The sequence below is a fragment of the Orcinus orca genome, chromosome 14 (assembly GCF_937001465.1).
Source record: "Orcinus orca chromosome 14, mOrcOrc1.1, whole genome shotgun sequence".
NCBI classification, from domain to species: Eukaryota; Metazoa; Chordata; class Mammalia; order Artiodactyla; family Delphinidae; genus Orcinus; species Orcinus orca.
The window spans coordinates 84,976,561-85,004,073 of record NC_064572.1 but is presented as its reverse complement, the minus strand read 5'-3'; the positions used below and the strand labels follow the sequence as shown (position 1 = coordinate 85,004,073).

Sequence of the window (27,513 nt, the reverse complement as noted above, 5' to 3'; positions counted from 1 at the left end):
GCCAGGTGGGGCCTGAGGGTACGTGGTTTCACAAACACCCAGTGCTTCTGTAGCACAGGGAGGTGCGGTAATCCTGGGCTAGTCCACCCGCCACAGTCAAAGCAGGGGTCTCCTCTCTGGCTCACGGTTACAGAGTGAGCTCACTGCCTCACCAGGAGGTCTCATTTCAGGGGGCTGCAGACCTTTTCTGTCAAGGGCCAAATAGCAAATCTTTTTGGCTTTGGAGGCCATACAGTCTGTGCTGCATTCACTCAACTCGGCCAATCTGTGAAGAGCAAAGGCACTGCAGATAACACGTACACAAATGGGAGCGGCTATGTGCCAATAAAACTTTATTTACAAAACAGGCTGTGGGCCACATTTGGCCCACAGGCCATAGTTTACAGGCCTCTGGTCTTATTCACTGATGGACAGCTGAGGTGGCTAGAAAATTCTTATATTTATATGAAATGACCTAAAAGGTAACTTGTACCAGGCCTATTTTATTTTCAGAAAACGCACATGGACTATTACACATCTTCTGTGGATGTGTTTTTGTGTGTGTGTGTGTGTGTGTGTGTGTGTGCATGTGCAAATACAATCATTACACGGAACTGGTTTTTATGATGTCTGGGTAACCAGGAAACTGCCCACACTGGTTGCTGGTCTTACTGTGTGAGGATGACCCAATTGGCCACCTGTGTTTCCTCCATAAAGTGGGAGAGAACCTTGGAGTTACCACTTTGGTACCCAGCAAGGGGATCTTCTGGGGGCTCAAGGAAAGCCCACCCTCTGACCAGGACAGGACAGGGGCCTGACTGCCAGTGGGTGCATGTGGAAGGCCATTCTCTGTCAGTAAGTGTCAGCTGTGGCCTGGGATGAGGCCTCACCCACACAGGTGCCTGCCACTCTGCACTGAGGGTGGGGTCTGGTTGCCTCCCAAGCAGCTGCCCGCCTGCTGTCCCCATGGGAGGGAAGGTCAGGGTTGGGAGTCCCAGAGGTTGGCAGTGGCCACACTATCTGCTGGTGCTAGGCCTGTGGTTTCCCCTGGGGCTTGGGTGTTTTCCTGATAAATATTGGATTTCAGGAATTTGTTCAACACACTCATTAATTCATACAAGCAAGGAGACATGGCAAAGAGTGACAGTCAGTGTATCTGCGAGAGGAAATCTGGGCAGAGGGGAGTCCTCTCTCGGGGCAAGGCCATAACCCCCCCCCACCCACATTGTTCGTTGCCCACAGCCCGGCCTGGCATCCATTTCTCGTGGCAGAACAGTGACAAGTGGCTGACACTAAAGGTTTTCCTTTTGGGTAAAATTGACCGTGGATGTAAATACCAAATTGATTTTTTTATTTCCTTAAAGTTTCAACCACAGTCTTCACCACTCCCTCATGCTTGCCAAAATATATACTTAAAAATCAAACACAGTTTCTAACAAAGTCATAGGTTTTCTTTATTCAAAATCTATTCAGGGGCTTCCCTGGTGGCGCAGTGGTTGAGAGTCCGCCTGCCGATGCAGGGGACACGGGTTCGTGCCCCGGTCCGGGAAGATCCCACATGCCGTGGAGCGGCTGGGCCCGTGAGCCATGGCCACTGAGCCTGCGTGTCCGGAGCCTGTGCTCCGCAGCGGGAGAGGCCACAGCAGTGAGAGGCCCGCGTACCACAAAAAAAAAAAAAAAAATCTATTCAGACATTGGAGAGAAAATATGAAGATACCATTTGTTGTCTTCAAATAACTCATTTCTCCCAATGAGTTTGAAGGAGGGCTGTGAGATCTCTCCCTTGTGGGTTGCTTTGGTTTTTTTTTTTTTTTTTTTTTTTAACATCTTTATTGGGGTATAGGGTTGCTTTGGTTTTTACCAGTATTAGAAGTGGCTTTGAACGGGGAATTGGAGTAGTTGGCCTAGAGCTGAACACCCAGCAGGTGCAAAGTCAATGAGTTTTGAAGGCTTGCAAAGGGGGAGAAAATGAATCTTGTGGATGAATATGGCAATGTGGTTGGTGCGCCTGCTCCAGTGTTCTCGTTGGTTTTGCCACTTCCACTTGGAAAGTTAGGAGAAACATCAAATTATTGTAGTTTCCAAACATTGTATAGTGAAGCGGAAAAAAAGGTTTTTCCATTTACAGAAGAGAAAAAGTATACAGTTTTAGTGAGTAACTCCAGGGACCAATTTGGGGAAATTAAACAGGATCTGATGCTTCTTGACAGAATGTGTGCATGGAAAGTGAAAAGTGAAGGTCTTCCGTTGACTTTTGTGCATGTAAGGCCAGCCATGGGAGAAAAAGTATACCATACGAGAAAAGATAGTTGATACCTTTTCATTTTATTCATCCATTGAACAAATAACTATTGAGAACCTGTCACTGATCACTGAAATGATCACCCCTTTTCCATGCATTGATGCTAAAACCCAGCACAGCTGAATGATTTGCAAGGGAATGGGGTTCATCAGGCAAACTTACATTCTCTTCCTACCTTAAAAGGTGCAGGATCCCATAATCAGCCATATTATTCCCAATTCTTTTGTTTTGTTTTAGAACCTCAGTGGGTAGGGATTAAGAGGAGGAGAAATACATTGCGTCATTTCTAATGCAGCCCTTGTGAATTTCACACTTTTTTTTTTTTTTTTTTTTTTTTTTTTGTGGTACGCGGCCTCTCACTGTTGCGGCCTCTCCCGTTGCGGAGCACAGGCTCCGGACGCGCAGGCTCAGCGGCCATGGCTCACGGGACCAGCCGCTCCGCGGCATGTAGGATCTTCCCGGACCGAGACACGAACCCGTGTCCCCTGCATCGGCAGGCGGACTCTCAACCACTGCGCCACCAGGGAAGCCCCACACATCTGTTTTAAAAGGATGATTGTTTAGATGCTCTCACAGCAAGCACTGTGCCTCTGAGAGAGAACTTCAGCTCCCACCTGATGAGCAAAGCACCCGTAAATAAAAATGTCATTTTCCCCAAAAGGGAAATCAAATTATGAATTCAGAAATTCATAGTCATCTGTTTTTATTGTCGCCTAATGCTTTTAGCTCTGCACAGGCCCTGCAGAAAATCAGCTCTGAAACTGCATAATTAGGATGTCTTCCGTAGTCGTAAATGCTAAGCTTATTGGAGAAGAGATTAAGAATTCATAGGCATAAATTCCTGGCATCAGGTACCTGTAGTTCCTTTTCTTTTTGAATAATTCATTATTTAAATACTTCATTGGATACCCTATACAACCCTACATGTTGTATCAGGGGCAAGGGAGAAAGAAGAGATTAATTTCACATATATTTCAACACTAAATACGCTCAAGGCTTATTTATGTTGATTTGGTGTCACTGAGTTGCAATTGCTAACACTGGTGCAGCTTTAGTTAGTTACCTCAGGGACCGATTTGGGGAAATTAAGTAGGATCTTCTGCAGGACATTAATAAGGTCAGGGACCTAAATTTTATAGATGACTGAGTATTTGGTTTAAGAAAAAAACAGCAAAAGATTTAGGTAGTTGTTTTCCAGAAAGAGTGATGATTATTTGCAGTAAATATGGCTTCAGTTAAGGCCTCCCCTTCTTGGCTGTGACACTTGATGGCAAAATGTATGCACAGAGAGTGAAAAGTGAAGGCCTACGGTTCACTTTTGTCCATGCAAGTTCAGCCATGGGGGTTTGGCAGCCCATCAGGCATCCTTCAAGATTGCAATGTCCTTTCTTCTTGAGGGTTTCTCAGGGTCTCCATCAGCCGATGCAAACCTCCCTCGTTGGGAGCACTCCCTGTGCTCTTGCTCTGGGGACCTGCTTGTCAGGCGTCTGTCCCACTGCTGGACGGTGAGCCCTTTGTGGAAGCAAAGTGTCCCTTTCATCTGCGTGTCTCTGCTGCCTGTACAGCGCCCGGCACCGAGAAGCACGTCACGTGTGTTTGTTTAATAAAATAATGGATTTTCAAGGACGAGCCCAGACTCTGTTGGTTGCAAGGGACAGAAACTCAAATAGTTTAAGCCAAAGGAGAAAGTAGTAGAAAGATACTAAGAGAAAGTATAATTTTCTAAATATATAGTTTATTTATTCAGGTGCACAGTAAATTGATTCAGGTATACATATACAGGTATCCATTCTTTTCCAAATTCTTTGCCCATATAGGTCATTACAGAATACGGAGCAGAGTTCCCTGTGCTACACAGTAGGTCCTTGTTGGTTATCTACTTTAAATATAGTGGCATGTGTATGTCAGTCCCAAAGTTTCACATACACTGACTACCTGACACAATGTTCACACCAAACTGCTCGGCGGGGAGGCTATCTCTGTTTTGCATTTGGGGAAGTCGTCAAGGCTGTCCTGCCCTGGTTCCGGTCACCACTGCATGGTGGAGGGAGTCCTAGAATTGGGCTCTTATGATGTCCCGTTCAGTCCATTTCTCCTTAACCATCTTCCTTACTTATTATTCAAATAATATGTCTGGCAATTTACCACTTTGAAAATCTTTGCCTTTTGAGGGTGACTACAGCTGGGGTCTGTGGAGCACACGCCCAGTGCCAGGCTGCCCCAAGCCCTTTACCTGTGTCAGCCCTCCATCTCTGCAGAAGCCCAGGGAGGGAGGCACTATGGTGACCCTATGAAACAGATGGGGAGACCGAGGCAACGGTAGTTTGCAGTTCACCCGAGGTTGCAGGGCCAGTGCTGGGAGCCCCAGAGAGAGCCCAGTCTTCTGACTCAGAGACTGTGCTTCCCGATGGGGCAGTGATGGGGCTGTGATGGTGGCCCCGCTGGGAGTGAGAGTGCTAGTTCCAGGGCTGTTGGAAGGACCTGAGCCCCTTCCTCAGCCGCCCAGCCAGGAGGAGGCTCTCTCTGCAGGGGGCCTGCTGCCTCCCCTAGGGTGGGGGACGGCCCTGGGCAGGAAGCCGCTCTCTGCTGTGTCCACGCACGGCCTGGATAGACCCACTCTTACATTCAGGGGTGTCAGAGCCGCTAGGGGCTTGTTGATAACTGAACTGAAGTGCAGGGGAGGCACTTGTCTGTAAGTCATCACACGCTACTGTGTTTGGGGCCCCATCCCCTGACTGTGCCCTTTCCATCCCGCTGACTCTCCACCAAGCGTCGCCCCCTCCGGGCCTCTGTCCTCTTCCTATGATGAGGAACCAAGTCCGACAGTCCTGAGGTTTCCGACCAGTTTTACTGACCAAGAATTCCCGAGACCTGCTAAGGTCACACTGACACCGAGGCCCCCTAGAACCCAGTTCCTCTGCCGGGTTTCCGATTAACCTCTCTACCCAAAACATACCCACGTGTTCTCCTCAAACGTGAGGTGTATCCGAGAAAAGCGGGGGGATCGTACTGGGCGGAGCGGGCGCGCAGCTGCCAGCACTCAGCTGTTACCTGGAGACCCTGAGCGCGGGGGTCAGAGGTCGCGCTCCGCCATCAGGGTCGGACAGTGACCGTGGTCTTCGCGGCAGAGAGTGAGGCAAGAGGTGGTGGCGGCCTTCTCCCCGGGGCCCTCCAGGCCCTCCGGCCTCGGGCTGGCGGGTGAGCTGGGGGCCCGGGGACTGGCAGGGGGCCGGGCCCAGCCCTTGAGGCGGCCGCGAAACTCTCCCCATCCCCGCCTCCGAGACCTCATGGGGGCGGCCGTGGTCTCCACGGGTCGTGGTTCTTGGGGCCCGGCCCCCTGTTTGGGCGGCCTGAGGGCCGGCGGGGTCCTGGGCGCCTGGCTCCCTCGGTGATGATGGCTGGGCAGGGTCTGGGGACCTGGCCCCGAGGGCGCCGCCAGCTGGGAGCGGCCTCTTCAGCCGGGCCTGGGCATTGGCGGGAGGACCCGGACTGGGTTCTGGACGAGGGCTCCCGGGGGGGAGGGGGCGTAACCGGCCCCCGCAGGCACCCCTTCCTCTTAGCCAGGCCTGGCCCTCAGAGTGTGAAAGTCGAGCCTTGGGACCTTCCCTCTCTTGTCAGAACAGAGAATCACATTTGTTTTGGCGGAGATTTACAGGAGCATCCTGACCGGACCTCAAGAACAAAGGATCTGACCCCAAGCAGTTTGCAGCTAACCGCGCCCCTCCCTCACCTCTCCTCTAAAAGGACTTTGCTGAAAGCTTTCCAGGAGCTTTGGGTTTTAAAGGCATGAGCCACCCGTCTCCTTCCGGGGCCCTGCAACAAAACTTTCTCTGCGCCAAACTCCGAAGCTTTGGTATCCTCTGGCCTCACTGTGCATCGGGCACACGGACCTGCATTTGGTAACAACGTGACTGCTTTCTCTGGTGGCCGCAAAGGCTGGTTAAAGCCCAGCCCTGTCTGTGGTCAAGGGAAGAGAAAGTCAGCCGTGACGATCTTAGGAGCCTCCGTAGCCACTGCTGGCTGACACGGCCTATGACAGGCGGCTCTCACCAGCGGCCAGCACCCCTCAGCCAACCTCTCATTGCTAGTCAAAGCAGTTGGATGGGCAGTGCACTGGCCTCTATGTTGCCCAGGGTCCTTTGGTGTGCTGTGGTGACAGGAGAGACTTGGCCTTTTTTTTTTTTTTTTTTAACCAGGTTTGCAGGAGCTCCTGGTTGGGAACAGATGGGTACCAGCAAAAGCTGGTTCAGATGGTCACTGTGGGGTCTCAGGAATGGGCTTCACAGCCCCCAAAGAGCCAAGTGGTACCCTCTTCCTTTGCTGTCCCTGTTTAATTTTAATTTGTTTATTGATTGAATGTCTTCCCTGGCTTTTTCTGGAAGCTTCCAAATCTAAGATGGCCCCCCCATGCAGCTCCCTGGGGCATGTCCAGCCTGCCTCCTGGGCATCAATCTCGGTTGTGCTGTGTTTTCATTGGAAACATGACTGCCATCAGTTGGTCTTGACCTTCTCATTGACCTCCTTGGGAGAACCACAGGCAGATCCGGACAGTATTCTGTTTAAGGAATAGGGAACTCCACTGTGTGGTCTTGGGTTGGCATTTAATCTCTCGGGGTCTGTTGTCTTAACACTCAAATGAGAACGTTGGCCTAAATTACCTCTGAAGTCTTCTCTATCTCCTACTCTGTTTTCGTTCTCGGCTTCAACATTCCCATTGCCTCCGAAGGGGCAAGTTTAACATTCCACCCTCCAAGTCCCAGCACCGCTGAGTGTGATTGGCTGAGCTCCCACCTGCTGCAGGAAGGGTTCGGTTCTGGGCCAGGGACTGATGCTCTGTTTTCAGGAAAGTCATTTGGAATCATGTCTTCATTCAGTCTACCCCACGGCTTTCCGTGTGGAGAGGGATAACTCTTCAAGGCGCGTATTTGCCAAAAGCTGAGAGGAGGCTGCCTGCAGAAGAGAGTCCTGTGTGGGCTCAGAGCACAGCCCAGGTGCTTGTCACCTGCCCTCTCCTGGCCCAGACCCCTGATCCAAGGCTTGTAATTCCCACTTCTCAATGACCGCGTTAACAGAAATAGTACCAAAACGTGAAATGAAGTGAAAAGGAGTATATCATCGGCATTTCTGAATGATCTGAAATTCAGAATCCAATAATTTTCAGCATCCTTTAAATCTCCACTATAGTAAGTCCTCTACATATGAATGAGTTCCGTTCCGAGAGCACGTTCATAAGTCCAATCTGTTTGTAAGTCCAACACAGTTAGCCTAGGTACCCAACTAACACAATCTGCTATATAGTACTGTATTATAATCGGTTTATAATACTTTTCACACGAATAATACATAAAAAACAAAAAATAAAGACATTTTAAATCTTACAGTACAGTACCTTGAAAAGCACAGCACAGTACCAGCGACATCCTTGCTGCTTTCACACTTGCTTCCGGACATCCTGAGCTTGAAATAAAGATACTGTACTATTGGGCTCTATACAGTACTGTACAGTAAAGTACACAAAAGCACAACCACTTGTTGAGGATGCATGCACGTGACAGTGTACGCCAGGCATGTGAACTAACTTACGTGATTGGACATGCGAACGCACGTGTGCATTTTTGAAAGTTTGCAACTTGAAGGGTCGTATGTAGGGGACTTACTGTATATTATATGTGTAGAGACAATGTTACTTGAGTCCAAGCTCGTACTGCTTGCTGCAGGACAGGCTGATAAATTGAGAGAGGAGTTGTTTCAGCAACAAATAGCAACTTTATTCCAAAGAACCACCTTCCCCAAGGTAGAATTCAGGCTTCTTTTATACTAGAAGGGGAGGGGGTGTGGTTGGTTGCTGCAGATTTCTTGGTGTCAGAATCCTTTGTTCTTACAGCTGTCCAGGGAAGTCTGGTCACAATGTTCCTATAAACCTCGAAGACAAATGTTAGTCTCTGTTCTGCAACATTTTGCAACTTTTTATCTGTATATGAATGGAAAAGTGTTACACCCATAAAGGTCAGAGCCTTGAGAATGGGCTCTCTGTATATTTCAGGCTCTAGGCAACATTCTTAACTTGTAGCAAAAACAATAGAATTCAAAGGTTAAAGTAAAAGAAACAGAGCTGATTCGGAGGCGGATTTGTTCTTCCCTATGAGGAGAACTGTGTTCAGCCTAATTTGGGCAGAAAAAAGGCAACTGTTCTTTGGAAATGATGCCTTATGTGACTATTACATGCTATTTGCTCACCATTTCTCTCACCTGATCCTCCTAACAACGCTGTGAGCGGCAGGCATTATTATTCCAAGTTTCCTCATGGGGAAACTGAGGCTCTGGGTGGTGAGGGGATTCCCAGGGTTGGCTGGGGACCAGAGCCCTCAGCTAAGCCAGGGCACTCCCCCAAGTGGCAACCAGGACATCCTACCCGAGCTCTGTGTCTCTGATGCCAGCTTGTACCCATCACTGCCTCTGTGCTCGACTTTTCTTTTTCACTTGAATGTGTTTCTTATCTTCTCCAGGGCTGAGGTCACCCTTTGTGTCAGTAGCAGTCTGTTCTTGTTCCTTTCAGTCCTGGCAAGAAAAAGCAGGAATTCTAAAAAGCGGCAATTATCACTCCTGGTTCCTTTGTACAGCGCCCGGTGAATAATTTATTTGGATTCGAGGGGCTGGAGACTGAAAAACATATTGGACCTCGCGGTAACCAGGTGGATCTTGTGTTCAGAACTTGAATGCAGCGGGAAAGAGAAATGTGCCTTTGAAATCAGAGAAGATTTTGAGCACCTGAGAACACAGGTGGACGTGCTGGAGCCGGGCAGACAGCAACCAGAAGGAGTATTTTTATAGCACATAAAGGTCACCCTCGAGGTTCCCACGTGCAAATCCTATATTCTTTGCAGCTGGGGTTTGAGACCAACTAGGTCTGGAGCTGGAAAACTCCGGGAGAGGTGGAGCCCAGGCACTTCCCAAGTGCCTCCTGCTGCACTCGATACCTGGATTAAACAAAGAAAATTGTGTTTGCCAGGCGCGCTCGCTGAAGTCACAGGATTCCCGTATCATGCAGCAGTCTGGAATTTCTACAAAAACTCTTCAGAAGGGGTATGCTGCCCGCCACGCGGAAACAGCCGTCCACCGGACTTTTCAGATCAAAACGTTTAGTACAGAGTTGAAAAACCATGTGATGGTCATGGATTTTGTGAAGAGGAACTGGTTTCCCTCCCAGAGAAGAGCCAAAGTTTGTATCATCCATATGTATCAAGGCCTGAAGACAGCTGAGCAGACAGCCAGCAGATACGAGGTAAGGTTGAATTTGGGCACACACCTCGTTCAGAGAAACGGAGCGTTGCGTTATCAAACGGACAGGTCAGATGTTCTATCTGGTCTGATAAATCGTCGGTTTGTAGTTTTTCCTGAGGTGTTTGGAAAAGACTTTCTCATCTCTTAATTTACTTCAGTTTTTGAAATATGAGGGGGCGGGAGCATAGTGGATAACTAATTTACACGTGATACACGTCTGCGTCTACAACATTTAATAGTGCGCCAAACAGTTGGATAATTTGTATCCACCTTTAGAAACTGTGGTACATTTCTGGGAGTTAAATATTCTTAGCTCTGTAAATGTGCAGTCATCTCTTTTTAAAAACAAATTCCTGTTTGTTTCCTGATGGGTTTTGCAGGAGAATATCTATGCCTTGCCTCGATGAAGTTAAAGTAGAATGATTTAAGTTACACCAGTAAGAAAGGGCTTTTATTTTTTTGAGGGTGAGCTCTTATTTTCAAGCAGAAATGACTTTTTCTGGGAGAAAAAGGAGAACTTGGGAGATTTAGAATGTCAAAGTGAGATAAACACATTGCTCTGAAACATTGGTGTATTCTGAAACTAGAAGAAGCCACAGGCAGTTATCCTTCAGAAGGTAAACACACATGAAATCTGATCAGTGCTTTATAGTACATGTACTAAATTATGAATGACATTGTAATTGATTCCCATAGAGCTCACTTGCCCATCCCTTTTGATAAATGTAACATGCGAATTGCTAATGTTTTATGGAAAGGCAACCTTTCTGAATACTTATGCTGTTATTAGGAAAGGCTTCCCATGAATATGCTGGCAAAAACTCCAGGTCTTTCGTTCCCCACACTGGGCTTCCTTATTCCAGAGCAATGTCAGAACCTGTTCTGCAGGGTTCAAGGCTGGCTTCTCCCGGTGCCAGCCCTGGGATTGTGAATTTCCACGTTCACCACAGAGATATAAAGGCCATGGAAATAATGGTGTTAATTAAATTCAGTAATAGTTGTTCATTGGTTCATTGCTTAATCGACCAGAGCAAGAGGTGTGCAATTAGAATATAATTGAAGGAAACCAGAGATGTTACTATTCACAAGGAATTAATCAGATGGGGCAGAATTTTATCATTGTATCATTTTCACTGAGGTTAGTTTTCAGTCCTCCAGAGAGAGAGAAAAACTTGTTGAATTATATCAGCTTGCATTTTTTTTTTTTTTTTTTTTTTGTGGTACGCGGGCCTCTCACTGTTGTGGCCTCTCCCGTTGCGGAGCACAGACTCCGGATGCGCAGGCTCAGCGGCCATGGCTCACGGGCCCAGCCGCTCCGCGGCATGTGGGATCTTCCCGGACCGGGGCACGAACCCGTGTCCCCTGTATCGGCAGGCGAACTCTCAACCGCTGCGCCACCAGGGAAGCCCTCAGCTTGCATTTTTAAAAAAGTGTTCATGGCTGCATTTTACACCTTCAATGGCAAAGAGTGGCTCTTGTGTTCCTTTTTTTTTTCTTTGGTATGTATAAAGCTTTGTTTATTCCTATAGCAACGTTGAAGGTAACAGTGTGGAAAAGTGCACCTTTGTAGGAGATTGTAAAAAACATCTATTATACTGACAGTTGCAGCTACAGCACTTTTTTGTGTGACTCAACTCCCCCCCAAGCCACATTTCCAAGTACAGCCAACAATTGAGGCTGTGTGCCTGCTGCTTGAGTGTAACCTGGAGTCTAAAGGCTTATGTTCAGGTGAGTCTGAGACCCACAGCAATCAGGCTGGTCAGCTGGACAGTCCTCACTATGTCTGTGATTTGAAAGGCGGTCCAGGCAGGGCCTGCTTCCTCCACTCAAGGGCAGGCCAAGTTTGAAAGCTCAGATAGGATCTGTGCCTCTGATCCCTCTGAATTCCGAGCTCTGTTCTTTTAGTAGCAAAAACATTTCACTTTAAAATATTCCACGTCCATTGAATTGTTCATGTTATTCCCACTGGGGCATGTCAGCCATTTAGGTGAGGAAACCCAGCAAGAAGGCAGCTTTCTTGCTCAGTTTCCAAGCTGAACTGACCAGAGCCCAATTAACAGCCTCTGGGTCCTGTTACACTTGGCCCAGTGACCCCTTCTCTCTCTCTCACTCTCTCTCTCTCTCTCTCTCTCTCTCTCTCTCTCTCTCTCTCGAAGGCTCCAAGGCCATGGGTTCATCTGCCAGGGCTTTAACCATAAAGTACCTGATGGGGTGAAAAATGAGCAGGGTCACTGGGGTGAACTCTCAATGCACAAAGGTGCTAGATTAAAGGAACTGGCTGGTTCCCCAGGAAGAGTGAGTTTGAGAGATTTTGTTTCTGTAAAAACCTTATGGATTTCAAGTCCTCCTCAGGAAGACATACAGATGTATTTGAGTTGAGTTTAAAGTCTAAGGCTGTGACCTGACTCCTGAGCTGTGTTAATGCTTGGAGATGCTGCCTCTCATCTGGGACGGACCTAACTCTGGCCCAGGGATGGTCCAGCCATACTCATTCCCTTGCTTAAACTGCCTTGTAATAGGGATGACAAGCGTATGTACTGTCACGTCTGAAAGGCAGCGGGGATTGGAAGCAGGTGGCGGTGAGGGGGCTAAAGGTCATGCTCTGCATGTTTGCAAAGCCTTGATCCCTGCTGACTCCAACATGCCCCAAACTATTAAAGCCACAGTGTGTTCAGAGCCTTTCTCCTCCTGCAGACATACCTGATAAATTTCAGACATCAAAATAACCATAACTGGGCAAGGAGATGGATTTTTATTTGAGCTCTGGTCGCTGTCAACATTGCAAGCCTGGCCACCTTCTGAGATTCCCTGTGAAGCAGGGTGTGGACAGTTTCCCTGATGTTAGAAGGGAAGCCACGCAGAATTCAGAGACGTGCTCACATCTCCCAGAGTTGGAATGTGAGTGGGCATCTGTTAATTGATCGAGGAGACCATTCTGATGATAGGCGTGGGCTGGGGCACGCCAGCCAAGTCTCACCCATCTGTCTTCATGTAGATGACAGTTTCTAATACATTTAATCATTAGACGGACCAGGGAAAGTTTCTGTATTTGGTGATCACCATTTAGCCATGCTTCTCAACATTTCCCCAAACCTCTATCATTTCCATCTCCCCTTCCTACTCATCCTTTTTTTTTTTTTTTTTTTTGGACTTGGCTGTGGTGCTCAATTCTGGCTGAATAGAAGAATCATGGCAAACTTTTATTTTTTTATATTTATCTATTTTTTGATAATGTCTACCCTCTGAGGAGTTTAGACATATGCACGCACCCATAGTACCATCACCACAATCAAGGTACTAAACATATCCATCACTGCTGAAAATTTCCTTGTGTTCTTTTGCGTGTTGCTTTTTTTTTGGTGGTAAAAACACCATGAGATCTGTCTTCTTAACATATTTTGAAGTAACAGTACCACATTGTTAAGCGTAGACTGTATGTGGTATAGGAAAGCTCTAGGGCTTATTCCTCTCGCATAACTGAAGACTTATACCCATCGAGTAGCAACTCTACCCTCCCCCTCTCCCTCCCCCAGCCCCTGCAACCACCATTTTATCTTCTGCTTCGATGAATTTGCTTAGTTGTTATACTTCATATAAGTGGAGTCATGCAGGACAAATCATGCCATTTGTCCTTCTGTAACTGGTTAATTTCACTTAGCATAATGTCCTCTAGTTTCATTCGTGTTGTCACAGATGGTAGGGTTTCCTTCTTTTTTAAGGCTGAATGATATTCCAGTATGTGTATATTACATTCTCTTTATCCGTTCATCTGCAGGTGGACATTTGGGTTGTTTTCTCACGGTGACCTTTACAAACTACATATGCCTGTGGCCCAGAGCGGGTGTTTGCTTTTGCTGTGTTCCTTTAAAGAGCATTGAACTTGGTTCTGGCATGAGGTTACGTTCCTTGAAAACACTTTGATCCTTTCGAGCCTGACTTCTCGGCAGATTTTAGTCAAGGGCAGTGCCTCTCAATCATGGGGGATTTCGCCCTCCACCCACACCCCACGGGATGTTTGGTAATGTCTGCGGACATTTTTGGTTGTGACAACTCAGGAAAGATGCTACTGGTACCTACTGGGTAGAGGCCAGGGATGCTTCTAAATATCCTGCAGTGCCCGGGACAGTCCCCTGCGCCCAGAACAAAGATCTGCTCAGCCTGAGATGTCCACAGTGTGGAGGCTGAGGAAGCCTGATCTCGTGCTCATTCAGGCCCAGTAATTTTAAAAATTGATTTTATTCAAGTATAGTTGATTTACAATCTTGTGTTAATTTCTGCTGTACAAAAAAGTGATTCAGTTATACATATATATACATCCTTTTTCATACTCTTTTCCATCATGGTTTATCACAGAATATTGAGAATAGGTGCCTGTGCTCTACAGCAGGACCTTGTTGTTTATCCATTCTACATATAATAGTTTCCATCTGCTAACCCCAAACTCCCCTTCCATCCCTTCCCCAGCCTCCTTCCCCCTTAGCAGCCACAAGTCTGTTCTCTATGTCTGTGAGTCTGTTTCTGTTTCGTAGGTAGGTTCACTTGTCTCATATTTTAGATTCCACATATAAGTGATATCATATGGTATTTGTATTTCTTTTTCTGACTTCCTTCACTTAGTATGGTAATCTCTAGGTCCATCCATGTTGCTGCAGATGGCGTTATTTCATTCTTTTTTATGGCTGAGTAGTATTCCATTGTATATATGTACCACATATATATATTCATCTGTCGATGGACGTTTAGGTTGCTTCCGTGTCTTGGCTATCGTGAATAGTGCTGCTGTGAACATAGGGCTGTATATATCTTTTCGAATTATAGTTTTGTCTGGATATATGCTCAGGAGTGGAATTGCTGAATCCTATGGTAGCTCTATTTTTAGTTTTTTGAGGAACCTCCATACTGTTTTCCATAGTTCAGCCCCACTATTAAGGCATGATCCTTGTGAGGACTCAACTTAATGTCCCATGTACGTGAGATCTTTCCACCAGGGCCAGTGGAAACACAAACGGTTTCCAGCTCTGGGTGAGGCCCTGGGAGTGTCCAGCTTACTACTGTCTGGCAGTTCTTTTCCTGGATTCAGGCACTTTTCCCTTAAGCATGTGCAAGTGAGTATTTGGCTGAAGACTGGTGGGCCCCCTGGCAGCTTGCTAGAAACTCTCTTTCCTTGCTGTTCCTTGGTACGTGGCTGCACAAATTCTAGCTACCTCAGCCTCTCTGAATCCGCACCCCTGCCCTGTCCACTCAGTGAGACCCCAGGGTCTCTCGAGCATCCCCTTCCCAATACACAGCCTGGAAACTGCTTCTAGGTGGGGACGATTGTAGGGCTCACCTCTCTGGTTACCCCTCGTAGCCCCGCATTTCTTGTGCCCAGTGTCTGGAAACAGTTGCTTCACAGCTTTTGTCTGGTTCCTCCATCATGGCCGGAAGTAGGTGTGTCTGCCCGGGTGGTTCTGATGCCCCACTGGAGTTGAGAAATGCCACTCTGGGCTTTGATGGATGTTTTCCGGTGGTTGAAGTGAAGCCTTAGGTAGTATGAAATAAAAGCACTCAAGTTTTAAGTGCTTGGGCTTCAAGATTACTTTATTCAGGGAATAAAGAAGTCACTGAGGCCAAACAGAAGGTGACACAAACATTCCCTTTCTTCTCACAATGATCAGAAGGTGGAAAACAATTTACCTATTTCCCAACCAAGCTGAAGAGACGTAGCCAGATCAGAGTCTTCCGAGTTTCACTTTTCTTTCTGAAGACTTGGCCTCCGAGTGGGATTTTCCCTGGGATATGCTGGTGGCTCTGGCTACACAGAAGGCACGGAGCCCTCCAGAGTCAGGACTGAGAAAACGACATTTCGCAAAGGACAATAAATATTTCAATTAGCTTTGCCACCCAATGACCAGGTCAGAAACCTCTGCCTCGTGTGCAAGACCTGAGAGTGTACTTGGTGATCCTCCTAGAATCTCCTAGAAGCTGCAACACTCATCCATTGACAATGGCTGGTAGCCTCTGTCCAGATGCAGGAGGAGGGAATCCAAGAGGCAAAAGATGGAGCGACCACCCTTGGGAATCAGTGCTGCCCATTTGCCACACCAGCCCCTCCCTGCTCCTGCCTATGGGAGGCTGGCCGTCAGGGGGCGAGGTCCTGAAGAGGCACGAGAGATCAGAGGTCTGAGATGAGTTTTGATGTGTCAGGAAGCACACCTGGTGACTGAGGTCTCCAGATTAACTGCACTGTGAATGTCTGTGAAAGATGAAGTGCAAGTTGATCTGGAATATTTACAGCCAAGCCTCCTAAGACCTATCTGACATCATTTTGGCCAACTTCCATCAGGAAATTGTGCATGGGTGGGGGGACTACGTCCACATTTCCGCCAAACCAAGGCAGGAGAGATGGTAGATGAAAGGGGGGTGTGACCAAGACCCAGGGCATTGGATGGAGTCTTTCTGGGGTCTTTTTTTTTTTTTTTTTTGCAGTACGCAGGCCTCTCCCCGCTGTGGCCTCTCCCGTTGCGGAGCACAGGCTCCGGACGCGCAGGCTCAGCGGCCATGGCTCACGGGCCCAGCCGCTCCGCGGCATGTGGGATCTTCCCGGACCGGAGCATGAACCCGTGTCCCCTGCATCGGCAGGCGGACTCTCAACCACTGCGCCACCAGGGAAGCCCTCTTTCTGGGGTCTTGATAGCTGAGTGACCTTGGCAAGTTTCCTGACCTCTTTGAGCCTTAGTTTCCTCATCTGTGTTCATGGGAACCATGGTGACATCTGCCGTATAGGATTGCTGGGAGGAATAAGGGAGATGCTTATATAAAGGCTGAGCCTTGGGCCTGGCACGGAGGCAGCATTCTGTAGAAGTGAGTCGTTGTTGGCGTTCAAGTTCCAATGTGCCTTTTTCTGCCATCCCCAACTTTGAAGCAAAGCCATGGCATGAAGACATGGCCCCTGGACCCAAGCTAATCGTGACCAGTGCTTTGAGGATGCTGCCCCTGTGCCAGAAGTCCTGTTTCAACCGGGTGAACATCCCCTTCCTAGCTTCTCCTCACTGAAAGTGCCAGGTGACAGGGACTTGTGACCTCCTCTACCCTTGACTCTGTTCCCCGAGCAATTCAGAGATTAGTCACTAATTTGTCCTTGAGCTGAATGCACAGTTTCTACTCAGAACCCACCCAGTCCTGTGGTCAGCTGCAAATTCCATCTGACAACAGATTATTGAGAATGTGTGTTCACACACATCTGATTCCTGCCTGGTAAAGCCAGAGTTAAGTCAGGGCATTTTTTCATGTAAGTTATACCCTCTCTTGAAGACCTACCAGGATCTGAATGGGGTTTGTCACCTCATAAAGCATTGAATTGCCCTCATACTTTAGTGTCCTTCAGAATCCTCAAGAGACCTTTCTAAGAATGTAGACCCCTGGGCTCTGGGAAAGGGTGGGGTCCAGAAATCTCTGGTTCTTTTTTTTTTTTTGAAGCTTTTAGATTTTATTTTAAGTACATTGGGAAATCATTGGAGAGTTTTAAGCAGAGGAGTGACATGTTCTCATTTTTAAAATTGAATTATAGTTGATTTACAATGTTGTGTTAGCTTCAGGTATACAGTGAACTGATTCAGTTATGCATATATATATATATATCCTTTTTTGTATCCTTTTCCATTATAGGTTATTATAAGATATTGAATATGGTTCCCTATATTCAATATATAGCTATGCAGTAGGACCTTATTGTTTATCTGTTTTATATATAATAGTTTGTATCTGCTAATCCCAAACTCCTAATTTATCCCTACCCCCCTTCCCCTTTGGTAACCATAAATTTGTTTTCTATGTCTGTCAGTCTGTTTCTCTTTTGCAAATAAGTTCATTTGTATCATTTTTTTAAGATTCAGCATATAAGTGATATCATATGATACTTGTCTTTGTCTGACTTGCTTACTTAGTATGACAATCTCTAAGTCCGTCTATATTACTGCAAGTGACGTTATGTCATCCTTTTTATGGCTGAGTACAAAAATCTCTGTTTTTAACATAAAAACCAGGTGATTCTGATACAGGTCTGAAATCTTGATCTGGAAGTTTCAGACCGATATTTTCCAACCGCATGAACCAAAGAGAAAATGACAAAGAAACCTGTGCCAATTGCCTGTGTTGAGAAAGCCGGTGTGAAGGGGCATGGCGGGGGGGTGGTGGGGGAAGATATGATCAGAGAGCGGAGTGGCTGGACCACTCTGTGCAAGGAGAGTTGAGATGGGGATGGAACAAAGGGGACTGTGTTGGTTGGTCCCTGAATTGCCTCATTGATCCTCACCACAGCTGTGCGAGGCACACGAGCCCTGTTTTTCCAAAGAGAAAATTCTGCGAGGCCCAGATAGATGATGCAGGCTGCACAGAGACACGGTTAGGAGCGGCAGAAGGGAGCTTCTACCTTAGTGACATCCTCCTCTGCGGTTGTGTTTCTTGCAAGGTGTTGGGGGAGAAGAGAGGGAAGCAGCCTTTGTCCTGACAGCAATAGCTGGGGACCTAGGGGACTTCAGAGTTGGTCCTAGAGAAAGTAAACCATGCCAGAATCAGGTGGGAAGAGGCAGTAGAGAGCCCACTGACTCTCTCCTTCTGCTTCAGGCATCTTTCCTTCCTGTGGCTTTTTCATTAAGCACCTTCTTCTGGTTTATAAGTCCCACATGGGTTCTCAGTGCCCTCTGTTTTTGCTGTCCCAGGTTCTCTTCCCTTTCTAGTGGAGCATATGGACAAAAGAGGAAAGATTGGGCTGGATCATTTTTTAAAAAGTATCAAGGACCTACTATGTGCCAGGAACTGTGCTTGGTGCCGGGGACACAGAGTTGCAAAAGGCAGGGTTCCGGCCCCTTCTCATCATCTGGTCAGGGAGGCAGCCAATGAATGCCAAGTCAGGGGGTCTACAGAGAGCTGTAGACCCAGAGAACTCAGCGAGACTGCACAGGGGAGGAGACCTCTGGGCATGTGCTTCGTGGGAGATTGGGAGTTTCCCAGGACCAGCAGGGAGGGTGAGAATGTGGGGTAAGAATGGAGAAGGGGAAGACATTTCAGACAGCTGGAATGGCAACCTCTCGGTGGTGCACAGGCAGGCAGAACCTAAACAGAACTCAGTAATCTCTAGAACTGCGGCTAGAATTCACAGGTTGTAGTTCCTGAGAGGAGGGAGCCAGGCAGAGAAAGAGCTCCAGACATTTCCTTCACGCTCCCTTGAGGCTGCAGATGAAGACCAACCTGTGCCGCGAAACTTCACGAGGCCAAAGAACAACTAGCAAGGGAAGAACGGTTACTGGGAAGCTCTCAGATGAACAATTCTCAGTGCTCACTTAGGGCCACGGATCATTGAAGTTCCCCACCATCCAGAATGTAGAGGCCTCATTGAATGTATGGTAACTTCAGTAGAGATTCTAGAAGGGTTCTGCCTTGGGAGTCTGCTAAACCAGCCCTAGATTAAAGGCTGCCTTAGGTCCATCCTATAGCAATTTAAAACACAATTCTTGAAGAACCAGGCTGTTTCACAAGTAGTTTAACTGCCGGCCAGAACAAAGTTGAACATTCCTTAAAAGATTACGACAAAATCCATCAAAAGCAATAATAAAAAATTAAAAATATCTGGCATCCAGGTAAAGCTTGCTAGGTATTTGACAAAACAGGAAAGTATGATTTTAACCGGGAGGAATTACGATTAATAGAAGCAGATCCTTAAATAGGAGAGATGATGGAATAGCAAGCAAGGGCTTTTTAAAAAGCTCTTATAAATATCATAAATATATTGCTTTCCCCTTACAGTCGAGGATTTAAGGGAAGATATTACCACAATGGGAAGAGAAGTAACTGATAGAAAAATAAACCAAATAGAACTTACAGAGAAGAAAAAAATGATTCTTTAATACTATCTGAAATGGAGATTTCACTAGATGGGATTAACAGGAAATTGGATGCTATAGAAGAAAAGATCAGTGAAATTTCTAACTGAAGAGAGAAAAAAAGAGAGGGAGCGATCTCAAGACATCCAAGACACATATAGTTAGAATCTCTGAAAGAGTGGGGATGGGGTGAGGGCAGAAAAAATATTTGAAGAAATAATGGCTAAAAATTTTCCTAATTTAGTGGAACTTATGTCAAAGCATTGCTTGTCAAGTATATTTTATAATTTATATACCAAGTATGCTTGGCAGGGGCCAGATCATCAAGATTGGGCCACGTCACATTGAACAGTATATATTTCAGCGTTTCCCAACATGGTGGTCCACAGCATTATCAATCAGCGTTCTGCAGTCCAAGGAATATGTTTGTTTCCTTGTGCTCCCTCTGTATAAATTAACTGAGGCAACTTGTTTATTTACTTATGACTGAGAATATCAGTTTAGTGCAGGATCATACATAGTTTCAGCTCTGATTGGCTATTAGAAAAAAAACAAAACAATCTGGCAGATACTATCTGTGTTATTCTTCTACTGCTGCAAAACAAATGATCGTATACTTAGTAGCTTAAAACAAGACCTATTTGTTATTTCACAGTTTTGGCCTCTCTGCTTAGGGTCTTTTCAGGCTGAATCAAGGTGTCAGATGTGGCTGGGATCTCATCTGCAGCTCAGAGTCCTCTTCCAAGATCCCGGGTCATCGTCAGCGTTCAGTTCCTTGTGGCTGTAGGACTGAAGTCCCCATTGTCATGGTGGCTCTTGACTGACATGCTCAGCTCCTAGAGGCTGTCCTCAGGTTCTTGTCATGTGGCTCCGGCCGTAGGCAGTTCACAGCGTGTTTGTTTGCTTCCTCAAGGCCAGCAGGACAATCTCTGCTGCTTTGAATCCCTCTGATTGCTTTACAAAACACACCTGATTAGGCCAGCCCCCGCTGGTATGATCTACCTTGGATTAACTCCACATCAACTGATTAACAACCTTAACTGAATCTGCAAAACCCTTTGGCGTGTAACACGAGTTAACTGTAGAAGCGATAGCCCACTGTATTCACAGGTTCTGCTCACACTGAAAGGAGAGAGGACATAGGATACGTGTGAGTATTCTGCTGACGATGCTGTATTTAAAATTCTGTATCTGTGCAAAAAGGGAAATAATAGGAGCCCTTGGAATTGAGGGCACGTAGGTGTGAACCTCTGTCTAGCAGCTTCATAAGGACAGGGGCCCCTAATCTGTTCTAGCTCACGACTGTGTCCCTAGCACCAGGTCAGCCTTCAAGAAACATTGCGGGGTACGTGTATGAATGAACGAATGAACAAAAGGGCGTGAAGTGTGTTTTGGGTGAAAACCTGAGGCCGGAGTGAGTGACGGTTGATGACTTTGGGCATGGAAGGGAGCGTCCTCTGATTTGATACGTTAGGCTCGCTTCCAGATTCACTCATTTCTTAGTGATTGACAGACAGACATCAGCTCTAGATTGCCAAAATGAAGCTCCAAAATAGAGGTCATTCCATTTGCTCCCCTTTTCATTAATCAAATTCCTAATAGAGACATTGTTTCATTTCCTCCCTGTGAGGCTAATTTATATCCTTTCTCCATCCAGAAAAGACTTGGAGACAGCTCCGAAAAGGAGTATCTTGGAAAACATCCAGGATTCAGGAATAGTCATGTTTCAGAGAAACAAACAGGGCTGAAGGCAAAATGGGGGCATGATCGTCTTAAAGCACACAGCAACTTGCTTGCCATTTTGTATCGAGAGCAAGAAGCCTCTTCCCAGCAAAGCCACTGCAACCAGGGCCGAGAGGATGGGCCCTCAAGCGGCTACCCTGTGGAGGGCTCAGAGCCTCTGATCCAGCCCTGCGTTTACACAAACTTCACAAAACTCATTATTTTAGCTACAAGTGTGCCCAGCTCCTCACTAATGAGTCCTGGACACTGCTGGCTTCTCCAGCTTAGCTGCTTTCAGTGGCGCTGGGTTAGGCCAGGTGTGTGAAAGGGACTGGGTCTCGGTTGATGGACATGCAGAGGGCCCCGCGGTGCATGGGAGATGCGGAGGGCTCAGATCCACACTGTTTGCTCCTCGCTGGTGATGTAATATCCAGGGACAAATGCCTGGATATTTGTTCCAAATGCTCCAAATGCCTGTGTGCCGCTGTGCGAGCTCTCAGACACAGGGAGCAAGAATGCGATGACTTTCCATGCAGCAGTTCTGCAGTAAATGGCCACTCACTCAGGCTTGGCTGTGTCATTTGCGGGGACCAGAACAAAATGAACATGTGGTCCTCGTGTTAAAAAAACACAGGAATAATAGTCATTTAAGGTTCTAACATATAAGCCTTTTTCCTTTCCTCCATGGTCTTCCTCTTGATTTGTCATGATGGTTTTTATTTGCTATTTAGTTGGTGTAAGTAAAGGAAAACTAAAAATTTAAATTATGACCATGAATTTTACTGTTCATCTTTATATTGTGTGATCTCAGTTTTAACACAAATATTAAAACATTTAACTCATCTGTGGAATTATTGAAATGATACAATTTTTAATCTCATCCATGCATATATTTTCCTTTTTAAAAAATTTTTTTGAAGTAAATTTACAATGTTGTGTTAGTTTCAAGTGTACATCAAAGTGATTCAGTTATATACATATATATATTCTTTTTCAGGTTTTTTTCCATTATAGGTTACTACAAGATATTGAGTAGTTTCCTGTGCTCTACAGTAGGTCCTTTTCATTTACCTATTTTATATATAGTAGTGTGGATATGTTAATCCCAAACTCTTAATTTATCTTACCCCGCTTTGGTAACCATAAATTTGTTTTCTATATTTGTGAGTCCATTTCTGTTTTGTAAATAAGTTCATTTGTATCTTTTCTTTGATTCCACATATAAGCGATATCATATGATATTTGTCTTTCTCTGGCTCATTTCACTTGATATGGTAATCTCTTGGTCCATCCATGTTGCTGCAAATGGCATTATTTCATTCTTTTTTATGGCTAAGGAATATTCTATTATATATATATATATACCACATCTTCTTTATCCATTCATCTGTTGATGGACATTTAATTTGCTTCCATGTCTTGGCTATTGTAAATAGTGCTGCTATGAACATCAGGCTGTATGTATCTTTTTGAATTAGAGTTTTCTCCGGATATATGCCACGAGTGGTATTGCTGGATCATATGGCAGCTCTATTTTTAGTTTTAATTAATTAATTAATTTATGGCTGCGTTGGGTCTTTGTTGTCGCGCACCGGCTTTCTCTAGTTGTGGCGAGCGGGGCTACTGTTTGTTGCAGTGCGTGGGCTTCTCATTGTGGTGGCTTCTCTTGATGCAGAGCACGGGCTCTAGAACACAGGCTCAGTAGTTGTGGCGCACGGGCTTAGTTGCTCCGCGGCATGTGGGATCTTCCTGGACTAGGGATCGAACCCGTGTCCCCTGCATTGGCAGGCGGATTCTTAACCACTGCGCCACCAGGGAAGTCCCTAGTTTTAGTTTTTTAAGGAGTCTCCGTACTGTTCTCCATAGTGGCTGCACCAATTTACATTTCCACCCACAGTGTAGGAGGGTTTATTATTTGTAGACTTTTAAATGATGGCCATTCTGACCAGTGTGAGATGATACCTCATCGTAATTTTGGTTTACATTTCTCTTAGTGATGTTGAGCATCTTTTCATGTGCCTGCTGGCCATCTGTATGTCTTCTTTGGAGAAATGTCTCATATATCTATTCTTATTAGAACAACGGAAACACTGCAAAAACCAATTCAGATTTTAATTTCATTCCTTGGTATAATCATATTTTACCAACACTCTCTACCTTTAGTTTACTGATGAGTAAGGAAGAACCAAAAGGAAAGGGGACTGTGGTTGCCCATCTCTCCTTTCCTTCTATGCTATTATTTTCAGCGTAAGCGGTTGGCTAACACAGGGATGTAAGAGGAGTAAGAACAGATATGATGGGGTTACCAACCAGGGTTCTTAGCCTCCGTAATCAGTTGAAATTGATAAGAGGCCAGACAAGAAATTCAGGCAAGGCTTTATTGGGGCCCCTGCTTCAGCAGGAGGGTAGTGAGAACAAGTAACAGGTTCCCTTGCTCGGTCCCTAAGGGGGGTCGAGCTGGTTCCTTATGTGGAGTGAGGGAAGGGGTGTGTCCAGAGGTCAGGCTGGAGCAGTGGCGTAGGTGGTCTGCCCCCCCCCTTTGGTGGTGTTGAGTGCAGCGGGCATGCGCAGAACCCTGCTTTTGCCCCCAACACCCTGCTTTTGCTCCCGGCTCTTCAGAAATGGCCGTTGGGTTTTTGGTCTTTTTGTATCTTGTCCATAATTTGCCCCAACTGTGCATGCACGCAGTTATTTTTAGTCCCTTATGGTTTCTTTGTATTTTGTTGCTTGAGAAGGTGTCTGTTCAGGTGCAAGCACTGCAGCAAAGGGTCCCAGATCCCAGGCCCCAGTCTGTCTCAGTAGAGTTACTCAGGCATTTGTGTTTTTCAGAAATCTATAGCCTTCTTCCTACATTTGAAGCAAATCTGGTTCCAGTGGAAAGCATGGCCTCTCGGCACTGTCATCCTTCTGTTTAGTTGATCTTGGGGTAATTTGCTTAACTTTTATTCACTTTGAATCTCTCTAAACTCCCATGCATTGTAGGTTCACCCGAATTCTGTGATCAGGGATCACCAGAGCACCTTCTGTGAATGGGGCAGCAAGGAAATCAACAAACACACACATGGCACACGTCTTTCTGCCCACATGCATGCTCATCCCTTGGGGTTTATACACAAAACACAAGTTCACAGATAAAATTATTAAAAAATCTAAGATGGCAATACCAAAAGCACAGGCCATGAAAGAAAAGATGGATAAGTTGGGCTGCATCAGCGTGAAAAACTGTGTGTGTCCAAGGACCCTGTCAACAGAGGAAAAGGCAGCCCACCTGCACCATGGCTGAACCTCGAGGACCTTGTGCTGACTGAGACAAGCCAAGCACAGAAGGACATTATGTTGTTTGACTTCATTCTTCTGAGGTGCCTGGAATCGTTAAATTTCACAGAGACGGAAAGTGGAATGGTGGCTGCCAGGGGCTGGGTGGAGGAGGGGAATGGAGAACCATGGTTTAATGGGGACAGAGTTTCAGTTTGGGAAGATGAAAAAGCTCTGGAGATGGAGAATGGTGATGGCGGCTCAACATGGTGGATGTACGTAATCTCGTGGAATTGGACACTTGCAATGGTAAATTTTATTGACTTTGTAACAGGCATATAATTAACATGCCTATTAATATGGTGTTATTTTCCCCCCAGCCCTGACGTTGGCATAAAAGTCTCCAGTCAAGTGTTTCGTCATTGCTGTTCCCATTTATGCCTGTAGACAGACAGGGGCTGAAGTCACTGGTGGGGAAATGAAGCGTGAACTCTCCCAAGATCAATCCTCATTAGGCAGCCAGGGGAGGCCTTCCTCTGTGAGTCTCACAAGAGGAGGAATGATTGAAATGATCTATCCTCTTTACATCCTGATTTGTCTCATTTTCAAACCAGAACCCCAGCAGACACCACCCTTGAAAAGCAAAGTGAAGGAGAAGCAGGGAGAGACCCAGAGATTGAACCGTAGCATCTTTTTTCAGATCCTAACAAGGGAACAGTCCCACCATTTGCAGTCAGATAAGGGATATTATCTTGGTAATAAAAGGCAATTGGGAATCTAAATGGAAAATGTAATGCTTTTCATGCTGATCTATTTTAGATTAGAAAAAGCTAAAGGAGATGTAAACATGAAGAGATGAAGCATGAAGATGGAATTGCGGCGGAGTGATGAATCTCAGCTTTGAATCATTATAGGTGCAGGGCTGCATTAACCAGAAAATGCACTGTTGATCCATAAACTGCTCTGACATGAATTATTGTTGCAGAAGGGAGTTCAGAAGATTGAGTACAAACACGGAACACTGGCAGAGATCAATCATGCTTCTAGATTAGCCGTGGAGAGTGCCTTCCAGACCCCAAAGAGGCTGTGTTAACCCATCGGCGGTCCAATCTGGAACCATCCACACCTTGTGCTTGTTATTTGCCCTTTAGTGGTACCTCTAGCATCCCCAGGAGAAGGCACTGGGATGCTGAGAAAAAATGGCCCTCTTTCCTGTTCTTCTGTTGGCAGACTCCAAGCAGTGTCTGCCATTACCCTAAAAAGAAGACCCTGCCAGCCAAAATCCACTCTTGGTCGTTGACAACTTGGGATATAAGTAGTTTCAGAATCTCTCCTCTGTTTTCTCTGCCAACCAGACAGGTGTCCAGAAGAGGCAAAGTGGAGGTAGGGTTCTATGTAGGCCTGGAAATTCCTGTTTTCTCCTCTCTCTTATTTCCTGGGGTATGTGAAGTTTCAGTCTCTGTTTTTTTTTTTTTTTTTTTTTCTTTGCGGTATGCAGGCCTCTCACTGCTGTGGCCTCTCCCGTCACGGAGCACAGGCTCAGCGGCCATGGCTCAAGGGCCCAGCCACTCTGTGGCATGTGGGATCTTCCTGGACCGGGGCACGAACCCGTGTCCCCTGCATCGTTAGGCGGACTCTCAACCACTGCGCCACCAGGGAAGCCCTCAGTCTCTGTTTTACTTGCTTATGCTTCACAAATCCCATAAGCCATCTCTAACTACCTCCCCTCTCCCCCCAACACACACAGACACACACACACAGACACACACAGACACACACACACACACACACACACACACACACACTCTAGTATGGGGAATGCTGAGAACATGATGTTCTAGTTGTTCTGGCTCTGGCGTTAAGTAGCTCTGTGAGACAGAAGAAATTAGACAATCTCTCCACACCCCAGTGTTTGTATCTATAAGCGGAGATAACGTCTGTCTTGTGGGGACTGCATGAGGGGTATTTGGAAAACACTAACCCAGGGGCTGGTGAGTTCATTAAATATCTGTGGTATCCATCCACAGTTCTCCATCCAGAACTCTTGGGGCCAAATGTAATTCAACGGTGACTTTTAAATTTTATTTCAGAAAGGTGATCCTGCGTAACATTCCCAGAGGGGATCTGAGTAGCACCCTGTAATTAATCTCACTGATGTTTTGGCAATAAAATGTATGAATATTCACATTAAATGGAATAAATTAATGTTATAAATAGCCCCAGGTTAGTTCAGGTAAGGTTTTGCTGTCAGATTAGTTTTCTACAAGCTCAGAGAGAAAACGCTCATATTTCAGAGCTTCATGAAGTTTAGAATTGTACATAAGGGATTATGGGTCCATAGCGAGCACTCAGATATCTTGAAGGGAGAGTCAGTAAACAAAAAATCCAGCAAAAGACAATAAGACATTTGCTCATTAGAGCACAGCTGTTATGGCAGGACTTGGGAGGACCGAGTGAGAAAATGTGGAAGTTGTTTTGTAGAGTATTTAGTCTTATACACATGGAAGGTTCCAGTATTATTGTACCCACAGTGTTCAAATCGGCTTCTGGCTCCTGATGGAGTTCATAGCTCAACGTGTCAGTGTGATCAGTATCCTAGCTGGTGTCATGTTTGACCCCAGAATTTCTGCTGGTAGGTTGCACTCTGTAAGGAGGCAGGTGGTCAGGTGATGTGGAAGAACCCCAGACGAGGCTCAGGAGGGCTGGTGTAGGTGCCAGAGCCACCGTTGTATTGTTCTTGGGCATTTATGTCTCTTACCCTCTGTGGGTCTTGTTTTCTTTGCATAAAAAACCTCTGTGTTTTCTTGGCCACCTCTCAGGGACTTCGGAGAATCCAAATGCGGTGCTGTATAATAAAGAACTCAGCAAACGGGAGCATTTCTTACGATTGTTGGGTGTCACGATTCTTTAAATGTGCTTCATCCTAGTCACAGTGTTGACTCCCAAGGAGTCATCCTAGTTGCCTGGGTTCCAGTCTGGGCTGCTTCACTTTCTTACTAGGTGTGTGTGACTTTGGGCAATTTACTTACCCTTTCTGTGCCTTCATTTCCACCTCTGTAAAATGGAAATAATAAATATATTTCTCTCCCTGAGCTGTCTTAGGATTCAATGAGG

General features: G+C 46.2%; 1 protein-coding gene across 2 annotated transcripts in view; it reads left to right on the top strand.

The window, feature by feature from the left end:
* The first annotated feature begins 5,411 nt into the window (after positions 1 to 5,411).
* C14H10orf90 (chromosome 14 C10orf90 homolog) overlaps positions 5,412 to 27,513 on the top strand; it is a 233,815-nt gene continuing 211,713 nt past the window's right edge. Inside the window, exons 1-2 of one of the 2 annotated variants that reach the window (XM_033420742.2) lie at positions 5,412 to 5,479; positions 8,788 to 9,563. In XM_033420742.2, the coding sequence (XP_033276633.1) occupies positions 9,324 to 9,563 (240 nt within the window). In that variant the 5' untranslated portion in view covers positions 5,412 to 5,479; positions 8,788 to 9,323. Of the gene's footprint in view, positions 5,480 to 8,787; positions 9,564 to 27,513 lie in introns of those variants that run through there. The other variant, XM_049696760.1, reaches the window with a different exon arrangement.